Source organism: Molothrus aeneus, chromosome 24 (genome assembly GCF_037042795.1).
Source record: "Molothrus aeneus isolate 106 chromosome 24, BPBGC_Maene_1.0, whole genome shotgun sequence".
Taxonomy (NCBI): Eukaryota; Metazoa; Chordata; class Aves; order Passeriformes; family Icteridae; genus Molothrus; species Molothrus aeneus.
This window is the reverse complement of record NC_089669.1, coordinates 2,182,544-2,204,915: the sequence shown is the minus strand read 5'-3', so window position 1 is coordinate 2,204,915 and position 22,372 is coordinate 2,182,544. Positions and strand designations below refer to the sequence as shown.

At 50.6% G+C, this 22,372-nt stretch overlaps 1 protein-coding gene across 1 annotated transcript; it reads right to left on the bottom strand.

Moving 5' to 3' along the window:
- Positions 1-510: 510 nt before the first annotated feature.
- On the bottom strand, positions 511-22,007 carry APOBEC2 (apolipoprotein B mRNA editing enzyme catalytic subunit 2). Its single transcript, XM_066565235.1, has 5 exons — positions 20,012-22,007; positions 16,418-16,626; positions 15,588-15,726; positions 4,793-4,950; positions 511-1,051 (listed from the first exon to the last, which is right to left on the bottom strand). The coding sequence occupies exons 2-5, from the start codon at positions 16,588-16,590 to the stop codon at positions 511-513; spliced, it is 1,011 nt and encodes a 336-aa protein (XP_066421332.1). The 5' UTR covers positions 16,591-16,626; positions 20,012-22,007.
- Between the last annotated feature and the right edge of the window lie 365 nt (positions 22,008-22,372).

Below are 22,372 nucleotides of genomic sequence, written 5' to 3'. Positions count from 1 at the left end.
TGGACTCCCAGAGGCTGGTTCTCCATCCTGCTGGAATCAAAGCTTTGGGAAGCAGGACTGTCCCAGGTGTCCAGGTCTGTCACATCTCTTCATGGATCCTTTCTGATCCTGGGGAGGAAAAAGAGACATCCCAGAGACTCAGAGGTGACTCTTCAGTACCCCATAGAAAAAGGAATTCTGGAAGCACTGGGATTTCCTTTATTGGTGTTTTTTAGACTTTGGGGTGTGGGTAAAATCCGTTTCAGTCTCCATCCTCTCCCTGTTGTCCTGAACATCATCCCTGTGGGGGACAGGGGGGTGTTCTGGTGGCCCTGGAACCTTTTTGTTCTTTATTCCTGGAGGAGAAGACAGAAAAGCACTAAATCCCTTGGGAATGTGCTGTGGGGGAGCCCCTGGAAGGGCAAAGCCACTGCCTGGCATTGTTAGCAATATTCAGCTGACAATAAGATAAACTGGAACCCAAATTAAAGAGAGGAGAATTAATGAGTGACCCCCTCACTCACCTGAGCCTCAGTGCAAGATCTCCGCCAGCTTCTCCTCGTAGTACTGAAAATTCTCCTGAATATCCTCCCAGGGCACGAAGGACTTGGCCTCCTCCCCTTCCTCCTGCTCCACAAAGTTCTTCCAGACATACTCAAAGTCTTGAGGCTTCATAATCCTCAGCTTGCAGCCGGCCTCCTTCATGCTCCTGAGGGCCGCCTGCATCTCGGGCTCCTCCCACATGAAGAGCCTGCCCACCATGATGGTGAGGCGCAGCCCCTTGTTCTTGCGCAGGGCCTCGCAGATCCTCTGGGCGCAGGTGACGCAGGGGCTGGAGGACACGTACCAGGTGACATCGTGGCGGGCACCGGCCTGGCACGCGGGCAGGATGGTGTTGAAGAAAGCCATCTCGGCGTGCGCGGCCGCGTGCTCGTCCTCCAGGTACCCCCGGCTGGTCACCGGCTCCTTGCCCTGCGTCTCCACCACGTAGCACAGGAAGGTTTTGTTCCTGCCCGAGCTGTACTCCACGTTCCTGAACTGGAATTTGAAGAAGATGGCTGGGAGGCGTTCCCTGGGAGAGGGGAGAGAGCAGAGAGGAGGCTCAGAGGCAGATTTAGGTGAGGGTCACACTTTTGGGTCACCTCTACCCATGGGCAAATCACTGCATCACCTTCGATTTCTCTGTGTTCCAAGGTTTAGGCTGAGAGAGGAGGCTCAGAGGCAGATTTAGGTGAGGGTCACACTTTTGGGTCACTTCTACCCATGACCCAAATCCCATGAGCAAATCACTGCATCGCCCCTGATTTCTCTCTCTGTGTTCCAAGGTTTAGGTTGGGAAATGCTCCCTGGGAGAGAGCAGAGAGGAGGCTCAGAGGCAGATTTAGGTGAGGGTCACACTTTTGGGTCACTTCTACCCATGACCCACATCCTGTGGGCAAATCACTACCCCTGATTTCTGTGTTCCAAGGTTTAGGCTGAGAGAGGAGGCTCAGAGGCAGATTTAGGTGAGGGTCACACTTTTGGGTCACCTCTACCCATGAGCAAATCACTGCATTGCCCCTAATTTCTCTGTGTCCCAAGGTTTAGGTTGGGAAGTGCTCCCTGGGAGAGGGGAAAGAGCAGAGAGGAGGCTCAGAGGCAGATTTAGGTGAGGGTCACACTTTTGGGTCATCTCTACCCATGACCCAAATCCCATGAGCAAATCACTGCATCGCCCCTGATTTCTCTGTGTTCCAAGGTTTACGTTATAAAATATCCAGGATCAAATCCAACTTTGCTGTGAAAATGTGGATTTCTTGCCAGAGTTCCTGCTGATAAACTTCTTCACCTACTCTTTTAATTTATTGTCCACATCTTCCCTTCTGTGACTCCAAGATCACCTCGTGGTGGAACATCTCATGGGATGGCTCTGGAGATGGGAAGGGAAAGGGATGGAAAAGTGGGGAAAAAATCCATGTGCTTCCAAGATTAGCACATTTCCTGCTTGGTATCCTGGATAATGAGTGTTTCTTTGGCCGAGGATTCTTAGATTGATGATTTTTTGAAGGGTGGACATGAGACACCCATTCCAGAGCGATGTCTGCAACGAGTGGTTTCACAATAACATCAGGTTTTTAAATACATCAGAGGCACAGGGAATTTCATCCCTGATTTAACTCCCTGACAGCAAAGGGGTCACAGCAGTGACGAGGTTGGCTGTGCCTTTTCATGGAACAGCTGAAGCAGCAGCAGCCTGCTCCAGGATGGATTGGCTCAGGCTGGATTCACTGGGAGCTGCATTTAGCCAGCCCTTCCTGATGGATTTTCTTGCTTATCTCGGCGTGTGCCTGGGCTTAGCTGGGATGTTCACCTCCATTCTGCTCCCAGCACTTTGGAATCTGCGTTAGTTCAATTAAAAACATTCCAAGAAGGAATAGAAACAACACTCAGAGCCCATTCCAGTGCCTGGCAACCCTTGCTGTGAAGAAATTCCCCCTGGTGTCCTCCCCTGGCACAATCTGAGGCCATTTCCCCTCATCCTGTTGTCTGGGAGAAGAGGCTGATCCCCACCTGGCTCCAGCCTCCTGGAGAGTGAAAATGTTCATGGAAATAATTTAAAAACTGTTCACAGACTCTGAATTCCCCAATATTCTCAATATAAATCCCTGCTCTGACACTAGGCTGGGGTGGCACAGCTCACCTGAGGATAGGAAAGGTCAAAATAGAAACCTCCCCTGAAAAGCATCATTAAATTACATTTTTTAGGGATTTCTAAATGCTTCAACCTAATTTATCAGTTTTCCCTGGGTAGCAAAGTGATAGATCATATTGAGACCAAAACAAAATTTGAATTTTGGGGCAGAATCTTCAATCTGGGATTGAAGTTGCTGCAATCAGATGGGCTGGAAGAAAGAGCAGCTACCCAGTGTGACCCTGGCACTGTCACAAAGGAGAGAAGGAAAACATCTAATGAGGAAAATAAGAATGTTGCACTATCTAAAAGAGTAACAAGGAATTACTCCTACAAGGAGCCTCATTTACACCTGGGGAAAGTGGAAATAAATGTGGCAGGAAATGCTTCCAGATTGGGATTACAGGCTGTGTTCAGCCAAAAAAAAAAGGGATAATATTCTTAAAGAGAGTAATTGGCTTCCCAGGGATTCCTGGAAGCCAGACTCCTCCTGGAGCTGTGAGCAGCAGAGAGAACTTGGCTAGGAGTCCTGAGATGCCCCTAATCCAAGGGCTAAAGCTGAAATGCAATTTAATTGGGTTTAAGTGCTTTTTCCCTGGCTGCTCTTGTGTTTCCTCATCACTCCCACAACTGCCTTGATTGGCTGGGAATTTGTAAATCACTGGAAAAACCCTGGTGGTGATCCCAGGTCAAAGCCTGGCCTGATCTCCTGGTGTCCTCCTTAAAATGAAACTAAAAAAAAAAAATCCCTGGGGTTTCTCTACCTCTTTGGGGCTACTTTAGGACTTTTGTTTCATTTCCTCACTGTCCCCTTTGCAGGGTTGAAAATCCTGTCAAATCCTGGAACGTCCATGGCATTCCAATAAAAAATTTCCTTGCAGGGTGGTGCTAAGGGAACTTTTCCAGCCATGGTTAGCCCAGAGCCTTGGGTTTAGCAGGGAAGTTTGGACATCCTGCTCAGTCCCTGCAGGCTGAGTGCTCCAAGGCTAGAAAACCCAATTTCCTCATTAAAATTCATTTTAGGACATGTCTTAAATGTTCCACATTTGGCCCAGAGGTTTATATCCACAATTTTTTGGTGCCTTAGCTCCATTCCTAGCAGAGGGATGTTCTTTCCTTAAAAGCCACTGCTAATCATTTATTTCTGTGATTATCTGTGACAGAGACTGCCCCAAGAAGGGATTTCTTTTTTCACATTTTGAGAAGAGAATGGAGATTTTTTTCCTCCCCTGAGCAGGAATGGAACCCAATTTTGTGGCAGGGCTGCTGTCCTGCCTCACAACAAGCAGCCAAATTTCACCTGCAGGGCCCATGGCACAGCCAGAAGGATTCCAGGGGATATTTTGAAGGCCTGAGTTTTAAGTTTTAAGTTGAAGTTTTAGTTTTAAGGAGCTGGAAGAAATCCTGGGTTTGGTTTATTTGCCTTGACACTCCTTTGGTGACTGATAAGGGAAATTCGAGGGGAGAGGGACTCATCCTGCTGCTCCTCCAGGGACAGACACCCAGGGCTTTTCCTACTTGCAGCTGTCAATTATGGCTGAGTTCAGCTTCCACCAGAGCCCTGTGATATCCTGTTTTTCCAAAGGCCAGGCTCCCTGCTGCCCTGCTGCCTTCAAAACTGCCTCTTGTTTTGGAGCCTTTCTGCAAGTCGGGCTTTTTGGTTTCTTTTTGAAAGTCAGGTTCCAGCTGTGGCTGTGGAGCTCTTGAAAATGTGAACCTTTAGGTCTCTTGAAAAATCTGTCCCCCAGGCCCATCAAGCCAATCAACCATAGCAGGGGTGTTTTTCCTGATCCACAGGTGGAGAAACTCTCAGACAAGAGCCATTGATCACAGCAAGAAATCAATACTGAGCTCTCATCAAAGGCAACACCTCCATCCCCATCCTGTCAGTGGGGCTGGGAGGGAACCAGCACTGCAGAAACAGAGCTGTTCCTACAAAACAAGTGCACTTTTCTGCCTGCCTGGTGGGAGTCCATGCTCTAAAAGTCAGCAAAACTTAGAACAAAATCCCACAATAAATCCAAACCATTTCAGATTCTTCCAAACACGCTACAGAAGATGCTGCTTGTGTTGCTGGACCTGAAAGCTGAGACAGAGCTCACTGAACTCCCCTAGTTCCACGTTTAAATCCCAATCTCTTACCCTGTGACAATCTCAAAGGGTGGCAGGTCCTCCCTCTTCACCTTCTTCTTCTTCCCCTCGCCCTCCTCGGCGTTGTCGGGTTCCCCGTTCTGGGCATTGCTGGGCTCCTCCTGCTTCTCTGCCATCTTCCCCAGGACACTGGGACCGAGCTGTGGCCACTGGGAGAGAGAAAGAGCAATTTCTGAGGGCTCTGGGAGCCGAGGGAGGAGGGAAAACAGAGCTGGGAGTTCCTGCCCCAGGCACAGTTGTCAGGAACTAAATATGGAACAAAGCGGCGGCGGCGGCAGGGGCTGGACAGGGTTGGGTGACCCAGGGCTCTCAGGTGTCACCTCCTTCCCCTGCTCTCTCCAGCTCCTTTCAGCAGCCCCTTTTGCTCCCCTTTTCATTTCAAACCAAGTGACAACTTCTCAGTGGCTGGGATGAGCCCAAATTTCCCTGATGGAAAACCCTGGAAGCTCTGTTGGGTATTGGTCCCAAGGGGTGACGAGTGGCTGGCATGGGGCACTCCCTGCTCTCACAGCCCTCTCCCTCCTCTGCCAATAGATTCCATGGCTGACCTTGAAGGACCAGCTCAGCCTGGCCTGGCTCAGGCAAGAGGGGAAAGGGTCGTGGTCATTTTGCTGGAGAATCCCTGGCTTTGGTGGGTTTGGCTTCCTGGATCACCTGGAGCATCCTGTGGTTCCTCCCACCCTGCTCATGCAGGGCTCTGAGTTGGAAATCTCCTGGCTGGAGCTGTAAATCCAAGCCAGAACCTTTCCCCAAATATTTGGAATTCCAGCTGGAATTCCCAGTGGGCAGCAGCGCTGCTCCTCCCATTGTTCTGCCTTTTCCTCCTGAGTGTTCCAGAAGTTCCCAGTGCACTGGGCTGGAGGGGCTTTTCCCTCTCTTTTTTTGTTCCCTTCAGGATTATATGAAACTCTCCCAGCATCTCACTCTCAATTTCAATCATTTACAGTTTGTACCAATCCTGCCTGAGCTGAGTTTAATGAAAAACCTGGGTGAGGTTTTCCCAGAGACCAATCCTGGCCATGCCATGGGGCAAAGGAGGTGGGAAAAGTGTGGCTGGGCAGGATTTTGGAATCAAAGCACACTGGAAATCAAACCTGTGGGCTCGGCTCAGAACCCACCAGCAGCAAACTTTGTGTAAATGTGGAATATTCAGCTGTATTTGATGGAGTATTCAGTCAGCATTAGTGCAAAAACCTTCTCTTAGTTTGAGGAGGAGAAGAGGTATTCCATAAAAATCAAATCGCTTGGAATATCAGCTTTGGAGCCAAGTCAGCCTTTGTGATCCTGTTAAATTCAGCTCTTCAGAGCCTTGGCAGGAGGCTGCACCATCACAAAGTGAAATAAATCCACACCACCAGGCAGGTCATTTATTATCACAGAAAATTAATAACAAATTATCACAGATAATTAATTCTGGCTGCTCTTCCCAGCCCCCTTGCCATCACCCTGCCTTTGCTGGGCTGCATATCCTTTGGAGCTTTTTCCCAGTGCCACCATGGATGCAGTTTTTGGGGACAGAGCACCCCTTTGAAGAGTTGTTGTTTAGGTGGTGTTGTTTAGGTGACAGAGCTGGCAGCGATGACAGCCCAACCAAGGATTTGACAAATTTCAAGACATCCTATCCATGGAACATATATCTTCCACGCTGCAGGATTTTATTTTATTTTTAAGCCTAGAATACTTTCCTGCAGGGCAGGGGGGGTGTTTTGCCTCCTGTGTGGTGACAACGCTCAGATTCCACCTCCCCTGTCCAATTGCTGTCACCTCTGACATTTCAGGGGCTGCTTTTAGGGGGGGAATCCTCTCCCAATGACTGACAGCTCATTTCCTCCTAATCCTGATATTTTCAAGCAGCATCTCAGCCCCTCTGCAGTCCCTCTGACCCACTCTGCTTTATTTTTGGAAGCTCTTCATGGCTGGGGTCCCAATTTTGCTGCAGCTTTAGCCTGGCCCCTGCGAGGGCTGAGCTCTAATCTAATCTGGGGAATGTGGCACCGAGACTCCCCCTCTCTCCAGCCTTTCCCAGCTGCTCCCCAGCTCCTTCTAGGGCAGTGCTTGGAACAGCCATGATCCAACCCCCGCTGCAGCCAAAAATATAAAAGGGCACCACGGAGCTGCTGCGTTGGAGCTGGGGATGGGTGAGGGCTCTGGGGGCTGCCTGTGACCCCAAATGTGTCCCCAGGGGCTCAGGGGACCCCCAAATTGCAGAGTTTGTGTTGAGGTTCCTCTCCACCTGTCCCTGTCCCCACTGATTTCATATTTTACACACTTGGCTCTGAATTTGTTCATAACCCCTCTGGGATCACTGAGTCCCAGCTGTGCCCACCCTGAGCACTCAGTGCCACCTCCAGGTGACACCTCCAGGGATGGGCGCTCCAAACCCCCCTGGGCAGCCCCTTCCAGCCCTTTCCATGAGGAAATTCCTGCTGGTGTCCAACCTGAGCCTCCCCAGCCCAGCCTGAGGCCGTTCCCTCTCCTCCTGTCCCTGTTCCCCTGGATAAGATCCCAAATCCCCCCGGCTGTCCCCTCCTGGCAGGGAGTTGTGCAGAGCCAGAAATTCCCCCTGAGCCTCCTTTGCTCCAGGCTGAGCCCCTGCCCAGCTCCCTCAGGACTCTCCAAACCCTTCCCAGCTCCCTCAGGACTCTCCAAACCCTTCCCCAGCTCCCTCAGGACTCTCCAAACCCTTCCAAGCTCCCTCAGAGGTCTCCAGGCCCCTCCAGCTCCCTCAGGACTCTCCAGGCCCCTCCAGCTCCCTCAGGACTCTCCAAACTCTTCCCCAGCTCCCTCAGGTTTCCCCAGACCCTTCCCAGCTCCCTCAGGATTCTCCAAACCCTTTCCAGGTTTCTCCAAACCCTTCCCAGCACCCTCAGGACTCTCCAAACCCTTCCCAACTCCCTCAGGACTCGCCAGGCCCTTCCCAGCTTCCTCAGGACTCGCCAGGCCCTTTCCTGTTCCCTCAGGACTCTCCAAATCCTTCCCAGCTCCCTCAGGACTCTCCAAACCCTTTCCAGGTTTCTCCAAACCCTTCCCAGCTCCCTCAGGACTCTCCAAACCCTTTCCAGGTTTCTCCAAACCCTTCCCCTGCTCCCTCAGCCCTGCCATGGGATCACAGTTCAGGCACAGGGGACACCCAGGACAGGCCTAAGGCACAGCCTGCGCTGGGAGAAGCTTCCAGGCCCTGCTGGAGTTTTGGATTTTGGATTTCCAGCTGCTGGAACTTTGGATTTTGAGGATCCTGCATCCATTCAAGTCCAGAGCAGCTTCTTCAGTGGTTTTAGAGGCACCTCTGAGCCCTCTGATGGCTTTTGTCTCCAAACAGGGATCTCTGCAGCCCTGTGTCCCCTGCAGGTCGTGGCTGTCACCCTGATTTTTTAAGATTTTCTAAGCCTTGTGATGTTTACATTCTTGTAACAAACTTTCTCACACACTTTCTGTAAATAACTGATTGTTTTGCATTCTTTTATGGAGGAGGGGAAATTTGATGGACTGTTGGTTTGTGCAGTGTCATTGGAGAGGTGGCACCGTCACCCTCCAATCCAGGGTCACTCTTGGAAATCTAGAAATGTTGCAGTCAGAAATGAAATCTAAATCTACAAACTAAATCTATAAACATTGGAAATCCAGAAATGTTGCAGTCAGAAATGAAATCTAAATCTATCAACTAAATCTATAAACGTTGGAAATCCAGAAATGTTGCAGTCAGAAATGAAATCTAAATCTATCAACTAAATCTATAAACGTTGGAAATCCAGAAATGTTGCAGTCAGAAGTGAAATCTTCTCTTTTTACCCTTGAGAGACCTGTGTGTCCGTGTCGTTTCGTGTCCCATAGTGCCAGCTGTCCCTGTCCCTGCAGCAGCAATTCCTGGAGTTAACCTGGCTGTTCCCATCACCCACACCTGCCTGCCACGGGCCCTGCCAGGAACAGGGAGCTTTTCTGGCATTGTGGGGCCAGAGGAACATTTTGGGATCGATGGGAGAGTGAAAGGAGAGCCTGGCTGGGTGAGTCATGGCTCAGCCCTGCTCTCCATGCCGAGGGGACAGCTGGTGGCACTAACAAATGTCTCCCTGGAGACACTGTCTGGCAGCCAGTCCCCTCCTGCTTTTTCCAGCTGTAACTACGGGACAAATAAATAAATAAACACTGACAGCTTCCCTTCCTTCCTCCCGTCCTTTGGCCCTCTCCTCCTGCCTTGTCAGAACCCAGGAAATTCCTCTGCATGCCCTGGAGGGCTCCAGCCCCTGCCCAGGGGGCTCAGAGACCTTGGCACAGCTCCCAGGACCCCTGTGCCTTTGATTTAGCCCTTGGAAAAAACAATTACCAACCTTTATGTGAAAGATTAGAAGTCAAGAAAGTTGAAGTAGAATTATAGTTAGTTTGTCACGGGGTGAAAAATAAATTTTTGGGGTTTTTAGAATGGGTCCCTGTGCCTTTGATTTAGCCCTTGAAAAAAAAACAATTACCAACCTTTTATGAAGAATTACAAGAATGTTTAAGTAGAATTATAGTTAGTTTCTCACGGGGTGAAAAATAGATTTTTTTGGTTTTTAGAATGGGGGCTTGGGGTCCCTGTTCCTTTGATTTAGCCCTTGGGAAAAAAACAATTACCAACCTTATATGAAGAATTACAGGAAAGCTGAAGTAGAATTATAGTTAGTTTGTCACAGGGTGAAAAATAGATTTTTGAGGTTTTTAGAATGGGGGCTCGGGGTCCCAAGATGGAGGAACTTGGGTGTGCCTTGTCCTTTTTCCTTCTTCTTCTTGGCCTCCATCTTCTGGGTGATGTTGGCACTTTCAGATTGGTTTAGAGTAGAAGCTCACTGTCTAACACAGGTGATAGGGAAGTTATTGTAAATAGTGTACATATAGTTTTTAGTATAAAAGATAACACCAGTGTGCCTCAACCCGACCTGCCAGACAGACCTTGGCAGGTGGGAGAAAGAATTTTATAGATAAGAAACAATAAACAAGCTTGAGAACAAGAACTGAAGAGTTCTGACTCCTTCTTCGATTGCCAGGCTGGGAAAAGAGACTTTCTGCCACATCCTGGGGTGGCTCTGACCAGCAGAGATTCTGAGGCTGCCTCAGCACCAAAAGGGCTTCAGGGAGGGCTGGAAATGCTCCTGTCCCACCTGGGCAGCGCCCAAATCCTGCTGCAAGCTGCTCCAGGGATGCTCTCACCTGGGCTCCTGCCTCACCCCTTCCCTCCACACCCTCCTGGCTCCCATTCCCAGCCTGGCACTGGAGGAGCCTTGGCAGGAGCTGCTGCCTCCCCAATTAATCCCCAGCCCAAGTGGGAGTTAATGACAGCTCCCAGCAGGGCTGCAGCTCCCGCTGCTGCTGCTGCGAGGAGAGCTCCGAGCACAGGAACCCGGGCCCTGCAGCACCTGGGCTGTGTCACCTGCACGGAGGGGACAAACCCTGGCTGGCACCTGGGTGAGGGCTCGGGCAGCTCCAGGCGGGGAAATCAGGGAGAGCTGCAGCAGTGATGGGAGAGTGTGGGGGGAGAGGAGGGAGAGGGGAAAAGGGGAAGGGAAAAGGGGGAAGGGGAAAGGGGAGAGGAAAAAAAGGGAAGGAAAAGAGGGAAGGGGAAAGGGGAGAAGAAAATGGGGGAAGGAAAAGGGGGAAGGGAAAAGGGGAAAGGGGAGAGGAAAATGGGGGAAGGAAAAGGGGGGAAGGGGAAAGGGAGAGGGAAAAAGGGGAAAGGAAAAGGGGAGAGGAAAATGGGGGAAGGAAAAAGGGGAGAGGAAAATGGGGGGAAGGGAAAGAGGGAAAAGGAAGAGAGGGGGAAGGAAAGGGGGAAAGGAAAAGGGGGAAAAGGAGGGGAAAAGGAAAGGAAAGGAAAGGAAAGGAAAGGAAAGGAAAGGAAAGGAAAGGAAAGGAAAGGAAAGGAAAGGAAAGGAAAGGAAAGGAAAGGAAAGGAAAGGAAAGGAAAGGAAAGGAAAGGAAAGGAAAGGGGAAAGGATTTGCCCATTCCAAAGGCAAATCTGGGGTCGGGGCTGTACAAACACGAGCTTGGCCAGGCCTTGGACTGGCCCGGGACAGTGGGAGGGGTCCCTGCCCCTGGCAGGGCTGAGATGGGAAGTTCCTTTAGTTCCCTTCCATCCCAAAATATTCCAGGATTCTGTGAAACCAAAGCTGCTTTGGGGCTGTGCTGCACAGTCTGGGCAAGAAACCCTCCAGATGACTTTGAAATGTCATTAAAGTTATTTTTATGCAAGGGGGTTCAGTGTATCTGTTTAAACAGCAAATGCACCAAATGATGCTTTAAATATTAATACAGGATGGTGTCTCACTGAATTTAATTTTCCCAATTGATTTCAAGTTGCTCTGGACAGCACAGGGAGGAATATTTGCTATTTTTGCTGCCTGTGAGAAGAGGCAGGAGGCAAAGAAAAGCTCTTTCTGCATTTACAGGTGGGCTGGGAGGAGGAGAAACTGGAAGGAAAACAAGAACAAGGCAGCCAGTCCCAGCAGCTGGGAAAATGGGGAGGGCACACATGGAAAAAATCCTATTAATCTTCATTTCAGATTTTCCTTTGCCTGCAGAAAAAAGTGGGAAGAGGAAATCGACCCAATTTATGAAAGCTGATCAAATATGCATTCATCTATTTAATTGGAAATGTTATTAAAGAGTTGCAGGTATGAGCCAGATCTAGAGCCATCAATTTAAATGAGATTTAAATAATTCTCTCCCCTTTCCAAAAGGGGATAAAGGCTCCTTGAATCCCTCCTGCCTTCTCTGGATGGCCCTGCTCATCCCTGTTCCCTGAGGATAGGATGGGCACAGCCAAAACCAGCCTGAACCCCCTCAAATCCAACCTGCAGCCAGAGCCCTCCTTCATTTGAGGGAGAAATAATTTACATTTGTCCTTTGGCATGAGGATTTCTCTTTTTTATTTCTTTTTTTTTTAATTTCTTTTTCTGTTTCTTTTTAAAAATTTCTTTTATTTCTTTTTTTTTCTTTTTTTTTTCTTTTTTTTTCTTCTTCTATTTTCTCTTTTTTTTTTGATGTCACCAATGCTGCATCAAAAAAGAGTCCCAGCCTTTCCCTGCAGCTTTTCCTTGGGACACACAGCCCTGGGGAGAGAAATCCCGAGCCAGGGGGGGAAATAACGGATCAAAGTGACAGAATCACCACAGTTTTTGCTGGGCTGGTGGCACAGAGGAGCCTGTGGGGACACAGGGATGTCCCCAAGGAGGGACCTTGGGCACCTTTGGGGTCCCAAACCTGCCCCAGGAATGAATCCACCTCTGGAGCCTTCCCAAATCCCATCCCTGGGAGCCTCACCCCAAACCAGCCCAGCAATAAGAACTCAGATTTATTTATTTATTTATTCTCCAAAGAACTAATAGCTTGTTTTTATTCAAAGCAAATACAATTTATTACAATTTTACAGCCCCAGCTGAGCCCTCCCACCCCCAATTACAGCCCCAATTACAGCCCCAATTAATTACAGCCCTGATTACAGCCAGTGCCAGGAAGGAGATCCATGTGCCCCTTCTCTTTCCATTTAGTGCTTTTAGCAGGTAAAAATGATGTAAATTCTGTCTGGAGACACCAGAGCTTTTCTAGGGAAAGGGGTAGACAAGGATGAGTCCCATGTGTCTGATCCCATCCCATTCCTTTGGAATTCTTGTTATTTTAACCTTTCCTAATTACTAACGGCACAGAAATGCTCCAGGATGAGGCACTTGCACTGCACCTGACAGATTCTGCTTTTTGCCAATTATATAATTAATTATATCATTAATTATAACGACCTTCCAGGCAGTGGGAGCAGGCTCACAAATTTTACATACTCTCATGTCTCTGTACTTAAAAAAAAAATAAAATGAAGTTTTCTTCATAGACACTGCTGTGAGCTTTTCAGTTCTGCTCAGGAATGGCACATGGAGGTGGAAGAGAGGAATTTCCTCTTGGGAGAAGCATTTGGGTGCTGCTCATTGCTGCTTTACCCCTCAGCAGGGAGGGGAAAGGGCTGGGATGCTCCCCAAACAGGAGGCAGAGCCCAATCTCCATCCAGCAGAAGGGCAAGACCCAGCCCTGCCAGCAGATAAAGAATTGAAGCACAAACCAGGGCAGACAGGAACATGAAGCAATAGCACAAAGAGCAAAAAAAAAAAAAAAAAAACAAAAAAAAAAAAAAAAAAAAAAACACCAAAAAAGGAGAAACTTCTTTTTAATAATCAAGTATTTTCTTAAAAAATCAAGTAATTAAAAAAAAATTTAAAAAACCAAGTAATTTCTATAAAAAATTGAGTAATTTTTTTAAAAAAATCAAGTAATATATATATTTTAAAAATCAAGTCATTTCTTTAAAAAATTGAGTAATTTTTTTAAAAAAATCAAGCAATATATATATTTAAAAAATCAAGTAATTTCTTTAAAAAATTGAGTAATTTTTTTAAAAAATCAAGTAATATATATATTTAAAAAATCAAGTCATTTCTTTAAAAAATTGAGTAATTTTTTAAAAAAAATCAAGCAATATATATATTTAAAAAATCAAGTAATTTCTTTAAAAAATTGAGTAATTTTTTTAAAAAATCAAGTAATATATATTTAAAAAAATCAAGTAATTTCTTTAAAAAATTGAGTAATTTTTTTTTTAAAAATCAAGTAATATATATATTTAAAAAATCAAGTAATTTCTTTAAAAAAATGAGTAATTTCTTTTTAAAAATCAAGTTTTTTATATATATATATATATATATATATATATATATATAAAAGATAAAGTCAAATGCATCACTCCTCTCTTTCTCTCTCCCCCTCATCGAGGAAAACAAAAGGAAAACAAACTGAACACACTTTTTTTTTTTCCCCTGAAAACTCAACACCCCTCAGGCCAGTTAACAACACCAAAGGGGATTTCAGTCGCTCTTGCCCGGTTTCTGCTGGGGGTTGTCCTTCCAGATGCGGATGGTGAGGCAGGTGGCCATGGCCAGCCAGCCCAGGTAGGGCAGCAGCAGCAGCGCTGCCACCCGGTTGATTCGGTACCAGGAGCAAAAGGTGCCCAGGGCCAGCCCGTCCAGGCACAGCACATCGATCACAGCCTGCAGGGGGAGAGAGGGGTGAGCACAGGGCTGGGGGGCTGGCACTGCACAGACCCCAACCCAAATATTGTCCCTGGGTTCCGATCGGTGACACCTGAGTGCGTCACACCACGAGTCATTAATGAATGTGCTCGTCTCTGCTCATGGTGGAATCCCACCCTGCTCGTGGCCAGTGTCCCCTTTGCTCACACACCCTGCTCGTGCTGGCGGCCACTGAAGAAACTCTCCAAAATACCCAGGTACAGCTGGGGAAGTGGGACAGGGATGGGGGAGCTGGCACTGGAGAGACCCCGACCCCCGATGTTGTCTCTGGGCTCTGATCAGCGACACCTGAGTAACACCACGAATAATTAATGATGTGCTCTTCTCTGCTCATTATCACATCCCCTTTGCTGACACAACGTGCTCATGATGACGGCCACTGAACAAACTCTCCAAAATACCCAGGTAGAGGTGAGGAAGTGGGGCAGGGATGGGGGAGCTGGCACTGGAGAGACCCTGAACCCCAGTATTGTCCCTGGGCTCTGATCAGTGACATCTGAGTGTGTCATATCGTGAATAATTAATGTGCTCATCTCTGCTCATTATCACATCCCCTTTGCTGACACAGCCTGCTCATGATGATGGCCACTGAATAAACTTTCCAAAATACCCAGGTACAGCTGGGGAAGTGGGACAGGGATGGGGGAGCTGGCACTGGAGCGACCCCAATCCCCAGGACCTTGTCCCTGGGCTCCGATCACATCTGAGTGTGTCACACCATGAATAATTAATGTGCTCATCTCTGCTCGTTATGGAATCCCACCCTGCTCGTGGCCAGTGTCCCCTCTGCTGACACACCCTGCTCCTGACAGTGGCCACTGAACAAACTCCCCAGCTGCACCTTTCACCCCCAGAGTGACAAAATCCAGGCGGAAACACCGATCCCCAACTCTGCCCCTGTCACCTTGGGCCTTGGCACCTGAGGCAGAGCCTGGTGGCACAGCCCGGTGGCACAGCCCAGGTGTGGCAGTGCCTGGTGGCACAGCCCAGGTGTGGCAGTGCCTGGTGGCACAGCCCAGTGGCCCAGCCTGGTGGCACAGCCCAGGTGTGGCAGTGCCTGGTGGCACAGCCCAGGTGTGGCAGTGCCTGGTGGCACAGCCCAGGTGTGGCAGTGCCTGGTGGCACAGCCCAGTGGCCCAGCCTGGTGGCACAGCCTGGGACAGAGCCTGGTGACACAGCCCAGGTGTGGCAGTGCCTGGTGGCACAGCCCAGTGGCCCAGCCTGGTGGCACAGCCTGGGACAGAGCCTGGTGACACAGCCCAGGTGTGGCAGTGCCTGGTGGCACAGCCCAGTGGCCCAGCCTGGTGGCACAGCCTGGGACAGAGCCTGGTGACACAGCCCAGGTGTGGCAGTGCCTGGTGGCCCAGCCCGGGTGTGGCACTGCCCAGCCCCGCCCTGGCTGTGCCCGATAAGCCCCCAGAGCCGCTCCCCACAGGGATGTGACAGTGCTGCTGTCCCTCAGGGTGTGACCCCACAAAGGGCTTTATCTCCCAGCCCCGACCCTTAACTGGGGGGTGCAGCCCTGGCAGTGCCCAGCCCCGTTCCCCACCCCGGCTATCACAGTGAGCCTGGAGGGGATGATACCCTTGTGTGCGAGCAGGAGTGGCTGCAGCCCCAGATTCCCTCATCGTTCCCCTCAGCACAGCCCCAAAGCGCCCCAAAGCCGGCAGGGAAGCCCCATTACCATGTTGAGGTTGTGGGCACCGAAGAACAAGGGTGGCCATGCCCAGTTGAGCACCAGCTGAGCCCCGTAGAGCCCCATGGGGACGATGGCCTTGCTGCTGCAGCCCCCGAGGTCGTTCCACACCAGGTAGGAGGCGTAGCTGTGAGGAGGGACAGCTGTGAGTGCCACCCTGGGCAGGGACAGAGCCCCCCTGCACTTTGCCCCAGCAGGACTGGCAGCACAGCAGGATCCAGGCACTGGGAGCAGGGACAGGGCCCAGGGGACGGCTCTGGGCAGGGTGAGGTTGGAAATCAGGGGAAGTTCTTGCCCCAGAGGGTGCTGGGGTGCCCAGGGTGGGATTTTGGGATCATCCATCTGCACTGGATGATCCCCTTGCAGCTGGGGCTCTTCCATGATTCCATTCCACAATTCCCTGTCCCCTCCCTCCTCCCAAACCTCCCCTGTCACACCAAAGTGGCTCCTGGCCCCTGCCCAGTGCCATGGCTGGTGGTGGCATCCCCCAGGCTGTGTCACTGCCAGGATCACATCTGGCAGGGTCACACCTGGCAGGGTCACACCTGGCTGGGACAGGGTCACACCTGGCTGGGACAGGATAACATCTGGCAGGGTCACACCTGGCAGGGTGAAACCTGGCTAGGACAGGATCACATCTGGCAGGGTCACTCTGGCTGTGCCAGGGCCAGCAGGATGGGACACTCACCCCATGCCCGTGTACAGCATGGTCCAGGGCACAGGGAGCACTCAGAGCCTGGCAGGGCCACTCTGGCTGTGCCAGGGCCGGCAGGACAGCAGGACAGCAGGACAGCAGGACAGCAGGACAGGACACTCACCCCATGCCCGTGTACAGCATGGTCCAGGCCACAGGGAACACTCTGCGGGACGGGCACCAGGAAGGTTTCTTCAGCTTCTCGTACCACGCTGGGATCTCCTTCCTGTTCAGGAACCAGCCAAGGAATCCTCCAACGTGGGGCAGGACGGTGAAGCCCACGGTGTAAGCCCACATCCTCCCTCAGGGGCTTGGAATTGCTTTTTTCCTGCTCTAAGTTAAAAGCAAAATCACAGCATCACTTTTAAAGGATGAGGTTTCTTCCCTGCTTCCATCCTCTAATTCCACGTCCCATTTCAGCCCCTAAGGCAGCTGGAAATGATTTAATGTGTCCAGCCCTCTCTGAAATGGGGATTGTTCCTGTCTGGGATGTTTTCCCCCCTGATTTTCCCACTCTTTCACAGCTCCCTGTAACATTCTGGTCTGGGGGCTGTCCCCATCCCTGCCCCTGGGGCTGGTAGGCTCTGAGGCGCCTCCTGGAGCTGCTCCCCCTTCTCTGCTGCCCCCAGGATGAAAACCCAAACTCCATCCAGACTTCTCCATGATTTTTCAACGTGGGTTTCTATTTTAATTTCTATTTTAAAAGAAGTCTGTGACAGAAAAACCCTTCCAGCAGCTTGAAGTGCTCCAGGAACCCACGGCAGAGAGAACTCTCACCTTCACACAGTGGGAGGCTCTGAATTTGTTCACCGAGTTCCTTTTGTATAAAACCAAGGGAAATTTTCCTTTAATAATAAAAACGTTCCCACACAATGCAGGGTAAGACCAGGACACATCCAGAATTCAGTGTCTGTCCTGCATCTTCCCCTGCAGAGCTCCAAACCTGCCACTCCTCCATCCTTCCCTCATTAAGCCCAAAACCCCCATTAAGATTCGCCGGGAATGCCAGGCAGGAGCTGCCAGCAGAGCAGTTCTGAGCTGTCAGCACGAGCACAAAATGCACCTGGGAGGGTTTGGGATTTAGGAATGCAGGAGGAGCAGCCCCTGAGCCAGGGGAATGTCCCGGAGCTGCCCAGGGAGATGGGGAATAGGGGATGGGACTGACCTCCACACGCTCTGCTTGGGTTTCAGCTCACGATTAACACTCCGCTGCACGCTCGGCTAATTAGCTAATTGTTGTTATTGTCACCACACCGTGCTTGGGAACGCCAAATTCCCACCTCACCGAGGAACAAACGCCCCGAACACCGCCTCAATTCCTTCACCTGACAATTCATGGCACTCCCAAAGTACCCACAGAGCCAGAGAGCAGCTGGAAACGGACCCAAATTCAGTTCTGCTTTAAACGTCACCCAGCCCTGCCACGTTCTGCTCCCCACACACACCACAGGAACGGAATATGGGAAAATACCGAATTTCCCCCAGTTCCTTTGGGGCTGCAGAGGGGAAGGAGGGTTGGAAAACTTTCTTTTGGTTTTTCTCAGCTGCCTGAGCCTTACCTGGGTCAGTGCCTCGCTGTGCCTGGCCGAGGGAAGGGCTGGGACACCCAGGGCTGTCCCTGTCACTGGTGATCCCCGAGTGCTGCAGCTGCAGCCGCGTTTTACCCAAACGGCCCCAAACTGGGCGGGGAGCTGGGGCTGGGGCTGATTAAACTGGGAGCTGCTGCTGGGGACAGGCACTGGGAGTTTGGGGTGGTGGAGCTTGGGGACAATCGCTGGGAGTGCAGGATGGTGGAGCCTGGGGGAAATCAGTGGGAATTTGGGGTAGTGGAGCCTGGGGACAATCAGTGGGAATTTGGGGTGCTGGAGCCTGGGGAAAATCATTGGGAATTTGGGGTGCTGGAGCCTGGGGAAAATCATTGGGAATTTGGGGTAGTGGAGCCTGGGGACAATCAGTGGGAATTTGGGGTGCTGGAGCCTGGGGAAAATCATTGGGAATTTGGGGTAATGGAGCCTGGGGAAAATCAGTGGGAATTTGGGGTAATGGAGCCTGGGGACAGGCACTGGGAATTTGGGGTAATGGAGCCTGGGGAAAATCATTGGGAATTTGGGGTAATGGAGCCTGGGGACAGGCACTGGGAATTTGGGGTAGTGGAGGCTGGGGACAATCAGCGGGAATTCAGGATATTGGAGCCCAGGGACAATCAGTGGGAATTCGGGATGTTGGAGCCCAGAATTTGGGTGCTGGAGCCCCGGGACAATCAGTGGGAATCTGGGGTGCTGAAACCTGGGGACAATCCTTGGGAATTCAGGATGGTGGAGCCTGGGAGCAGTCACTGGGAATTCGGGATCCTGGAGCCCAGGGACAATTATTGGGAATTCAGGATGGTGGAGCCTGGAATTTGGGGCCCCAGGAAAATCTCTGGGAGTTTGGGGTGCTGGAGCCTGGGGACAACCACTGGGAATTCAGGATGGTGGAGCCTGGGGACAATTGCCAGGAATTTGGGATGGTGGAGCCCAGGGACAGTTGCTGGGAATTTGGGACATTGGAGCCCAGAATTTGGGGTGCTGGAGCCCCGGGATAATTGCCAGGAGTTTGGGGTGGGTCCAGGGGCGATCGTTGGGTGTCCCTGTCACCTCATGGGGTGTCACCATCACCTTCAGGGGGTGTCCCTGTCACACTCATGGGTGTCCCTTCTGCATGTTAAGTGGTGTCCCTGCCATAGTCATGAGACATCACTGTCACATTCTGGGGTGTCCCTGCCACATCCACAGGGTGTCCCTATCAAATTCACCCTGTGTCCCTGTCACACTCATGGGGTGTCCCTGTCAAATTCACCCTGTGTCCCTGTCACACTCATGGGGTGTCCCTGTCAAATTCACCCTGTTTCCTTGTCACGCTCATGGGGTGTCCCTGCCACACTCATGGGTGTCCCTGTCACATCCAGAGGGTATCCCTATCAAATTCACCCTGTGTCCCTGTCACGCTCATGGGGTGTCCCTGCCACATTCATGGGTGTCCCTGTCACATTCATGGGCATGTCCCTGTCACATTCATGGGTGTCCCTGTCACATCCAGAGGGTATCCCTATCAAATTCACCCTGTGTCCCTGTCACACTCATGGGATGTCCCTGTCACACTCACGGGTGTCCCTGTCACATTCATGGGCGTGTCCCTGTCACATTCATGGGTGTCCCTGTCACATCCAGAGGGTATCCCTATCAAATTCACCCTGTGCCCTTGTCACATTCATGGGGTGTCCCTGTCACCATTCCAGGGTGTCCTCACAGGGTGTCCCTGCCACACTCACAGGGTGTCCCTGTCAAATTCACCCTGTGTCCCTGCCACACTCATGGGATGTCCCTGTTACACTCATGGGGTGTCCCTGCCACATTCATGGGGTGTCCCTGTCACACTCACAGGGTGTCCCTATCAAATTCACCCTGTGCCCTTGTCACACTCATGGGATGTCCCTCCGACCCTCCTGGCCTGTCCCACCCTCCCCCAGGCCCTCATTAACACCCCAATAATTAACCAAGCGTTTCCCAGGGCCACCTGTGCATCCCTTTGGCCGAAATTTCCCTGGCAGGTGAAACGAAGCTGCTCCATGGGTGTGTAAAATGGCAGAGGGAGAAGCCAGAAATCAATTTCCATTAGGGAGCTGTCTGGCAGGGCTGGCAAAATGAAACACTAATTCCCAGCAGTTCTGGGTCATTACCTGGATTTCATGGAGGCAGGAGCAGGGCTGGCTCCTCACACGCTGGGATTTTGCTGCTGCAACAGGAATCAGGAAAATCTCTTCTTTCACTGAGCTCCCAAGGAAATGATTTTTATTTTTTTTTTCATGGGAGGAGAAAGAAAGAGAGGGGAAAAAACTGCTGTAAAAAGCCAGATTTTCGGCCAGCCTGAATGCTGCCCTGCCGTGGGTTGGTCCAGTGGAATTCCCAGTTCCAGGGACAGATGCAGAGCTCATTAATCACACCCCAACCTCCTGCATCTCCTCCCAGAGCCTGTTGCTATTTGTGACTGCAAATTTGTGTCATGGAACCATGCAGCTCCTAAAAGAGCCCAAATGGTTTCCATCCCAGTCAGCTCCTGCTGCCCCCAGCAGCTTTGGCAAAAAGCACAAAATTTGACAATTTTCAGATTTTCGTCCCCCTGGGCACGAGCCCAATCCCACAGGTTTGGCAGGAGTGAGCCCAGGCTGGTTTGGAATGGAATGTGCTGGAAGGTGGAGAAGCTGAGGGTCAAATCCCAAGGATCTGTGGATGTGGGATGCTGGGAATGCTGCTGGGGATGGGGGGAACAGAAAATGGGAGGAGGGAAAAAACAACAGGAGCAGCTCCAGGCCTAAAAGTTCCTCCTGTCCTGGGCAGGTGCTGGAGCAGGAAACAGCCCTGGGAATGCTCTGGAAAAGGGAATTTATGGGGATGGAGAAGGGGATTTATGGGGATGGAGATGGGAATTTATGGGGATGGAGATGGGGAATTTGTGGGGATGGAAGATGGGAGATGTTGAGGATGGAGAGGGGAATTTGGGGATGTGGGGATGGTTTCCTCCAGCACAACCCTGCTTTTCTCCTCTTCCCATGGATTTTCTCCTCGATATTCCAGCTTTGGATGATTTCTCAGTAGCACAGGCTGAGCTGAGGCTGCTCTGCAGTGGAACTGTGTCCATCCCCATCCCATGTCCATCCCAGGGCTGGGAAAGAGCAGGATCAGGTTTGGGAAGAGCCTTTGGTGGCACCATCAGTGCTGGAGCCAGAGTGGCACAAATCCATGCCCAGCCACCCCAAGGGATGTGTTTTGTGCCCTCAGTCCCTCTCCTGCCCTGGGCAGGTGCTGGAACAGGGAACAGCCCTGGAAATGCTCTGGAAAAGGGGGATTTATGGGCATGGAGAGGGGAATTTGTGAGGATGGACATGGGGAATTTGTGGAGATGGAGATGGGGAATTTGTGGGGATGGAAGACGGCAGATTTTGGGGATGGAGAGGGGAATCTGGGGACGGAGAGGGGAATCTGGTGATGTGGGGATGGTTTCCTCCCCTTCCCATGGATTTCCACCCCGACATTCCAGCTTTGGATGATTTTCCAGCAGCCCAGGCTGAGCTGAGGCTGCTCTGCAGCGGCGCCGCGTCCACGGCCGGGCTGGGGCCGCAGGGATTTGGGATCCTGGCTGTGCAGCATCCCCGCAGCCCCTGGCACAGGCACAGAGCTCAGTTCCCCGGCGCTGTTTGTTTCGCTCTCCTTGGCAACCCCCGCACGTCCTGCCCGCCGGGGCTCGCTCCCTGCACGATTAATTGCTCCAATAGAAAGGCCCCGTTCACCTGAATATATTATTGAGAAGCTGCATATTTCAATCCGCCCTAGAGTTGGAAATAGAGATGCAGGGGCAGCTCCTGCCATAAATCCGCAGAGCTCCTGGAAGCCGGCGGAGCTTCCCTGATTTACAGCGGCAATGAAGGACCGGGATGGGCATGGGGACTCCTGGCTGCCACCAAGGACGTGGCAGGGGACAGGCAGGACCCTGGTGGCCATCCCTGTGACCTGCCAGCCCCGACACTGCGGCAGGAAACGTTTCCTTGTGCTGCACTGGAAAAAAAACCCGAAAAAACCAAACCAAAGCACCACCATACTTTTAATTTTCTTATTTTTTTCTTAATTTTTTTTTCTTAATTTTTTTTTCTTAATTTTTTTGTTGTTTTGGTTTTTTTTTTTTTTGGTTGTTTTTAGGGGATTTTTATTTTATTTTATTTTAGTTTTAGTTTTTGTTGTTGTTTTTTTTGTTTGGTTTGGTTTTTTTTTTTAGTTTTTAAATTTTTTTTAATTTATATTTTTACATATAATATATATCTATTATATTATTTATTTATTTTCTATTTATAATTTTTTTGTGTGTGTGTGTGATGCTGACATAAAAATCCCGCATTATATGAAGGGCTGTTTGTTTTGGTGTCTTGTGTATTTTGGGGGATTTGGACTTCAGAAAGCCTTTATTCCTATAAAAATTTGGGGTTTTGGAATATAGGAATCTTTATTCCCACAAAACTTGGGGGATTTGGGGGTTTGAAAGAGTTTTA

What these genes read in the sequence shown, in the direction of transcription:
- APOBEC2 (XM_066565235.1), bottom strand. Translation starts at nt 16,590, where the DNA reads ATGTGGGCTTACACCGTGGGCTTCACCGTCCTGCCCCACGTTGGAGGA. An exon ending in GTGCCCACAACCTCAACATG is followed by an intron (nt 4,951 to 15,587) that starts GTAATGGGGCTT and finishes TCTCTCTCCCAG; the next exon opens with TGGCCACAGCTCGGTCCCAG. An exon ending in CCCTTTGAGATTGTCACAGG is followed by an intron (nt 1,052 to 4,792) that starts GTAAGAGATTGG and finishes CCCCTCTCCCAG; the next exon opens with GGAACGCCTCCCAGCCATCT.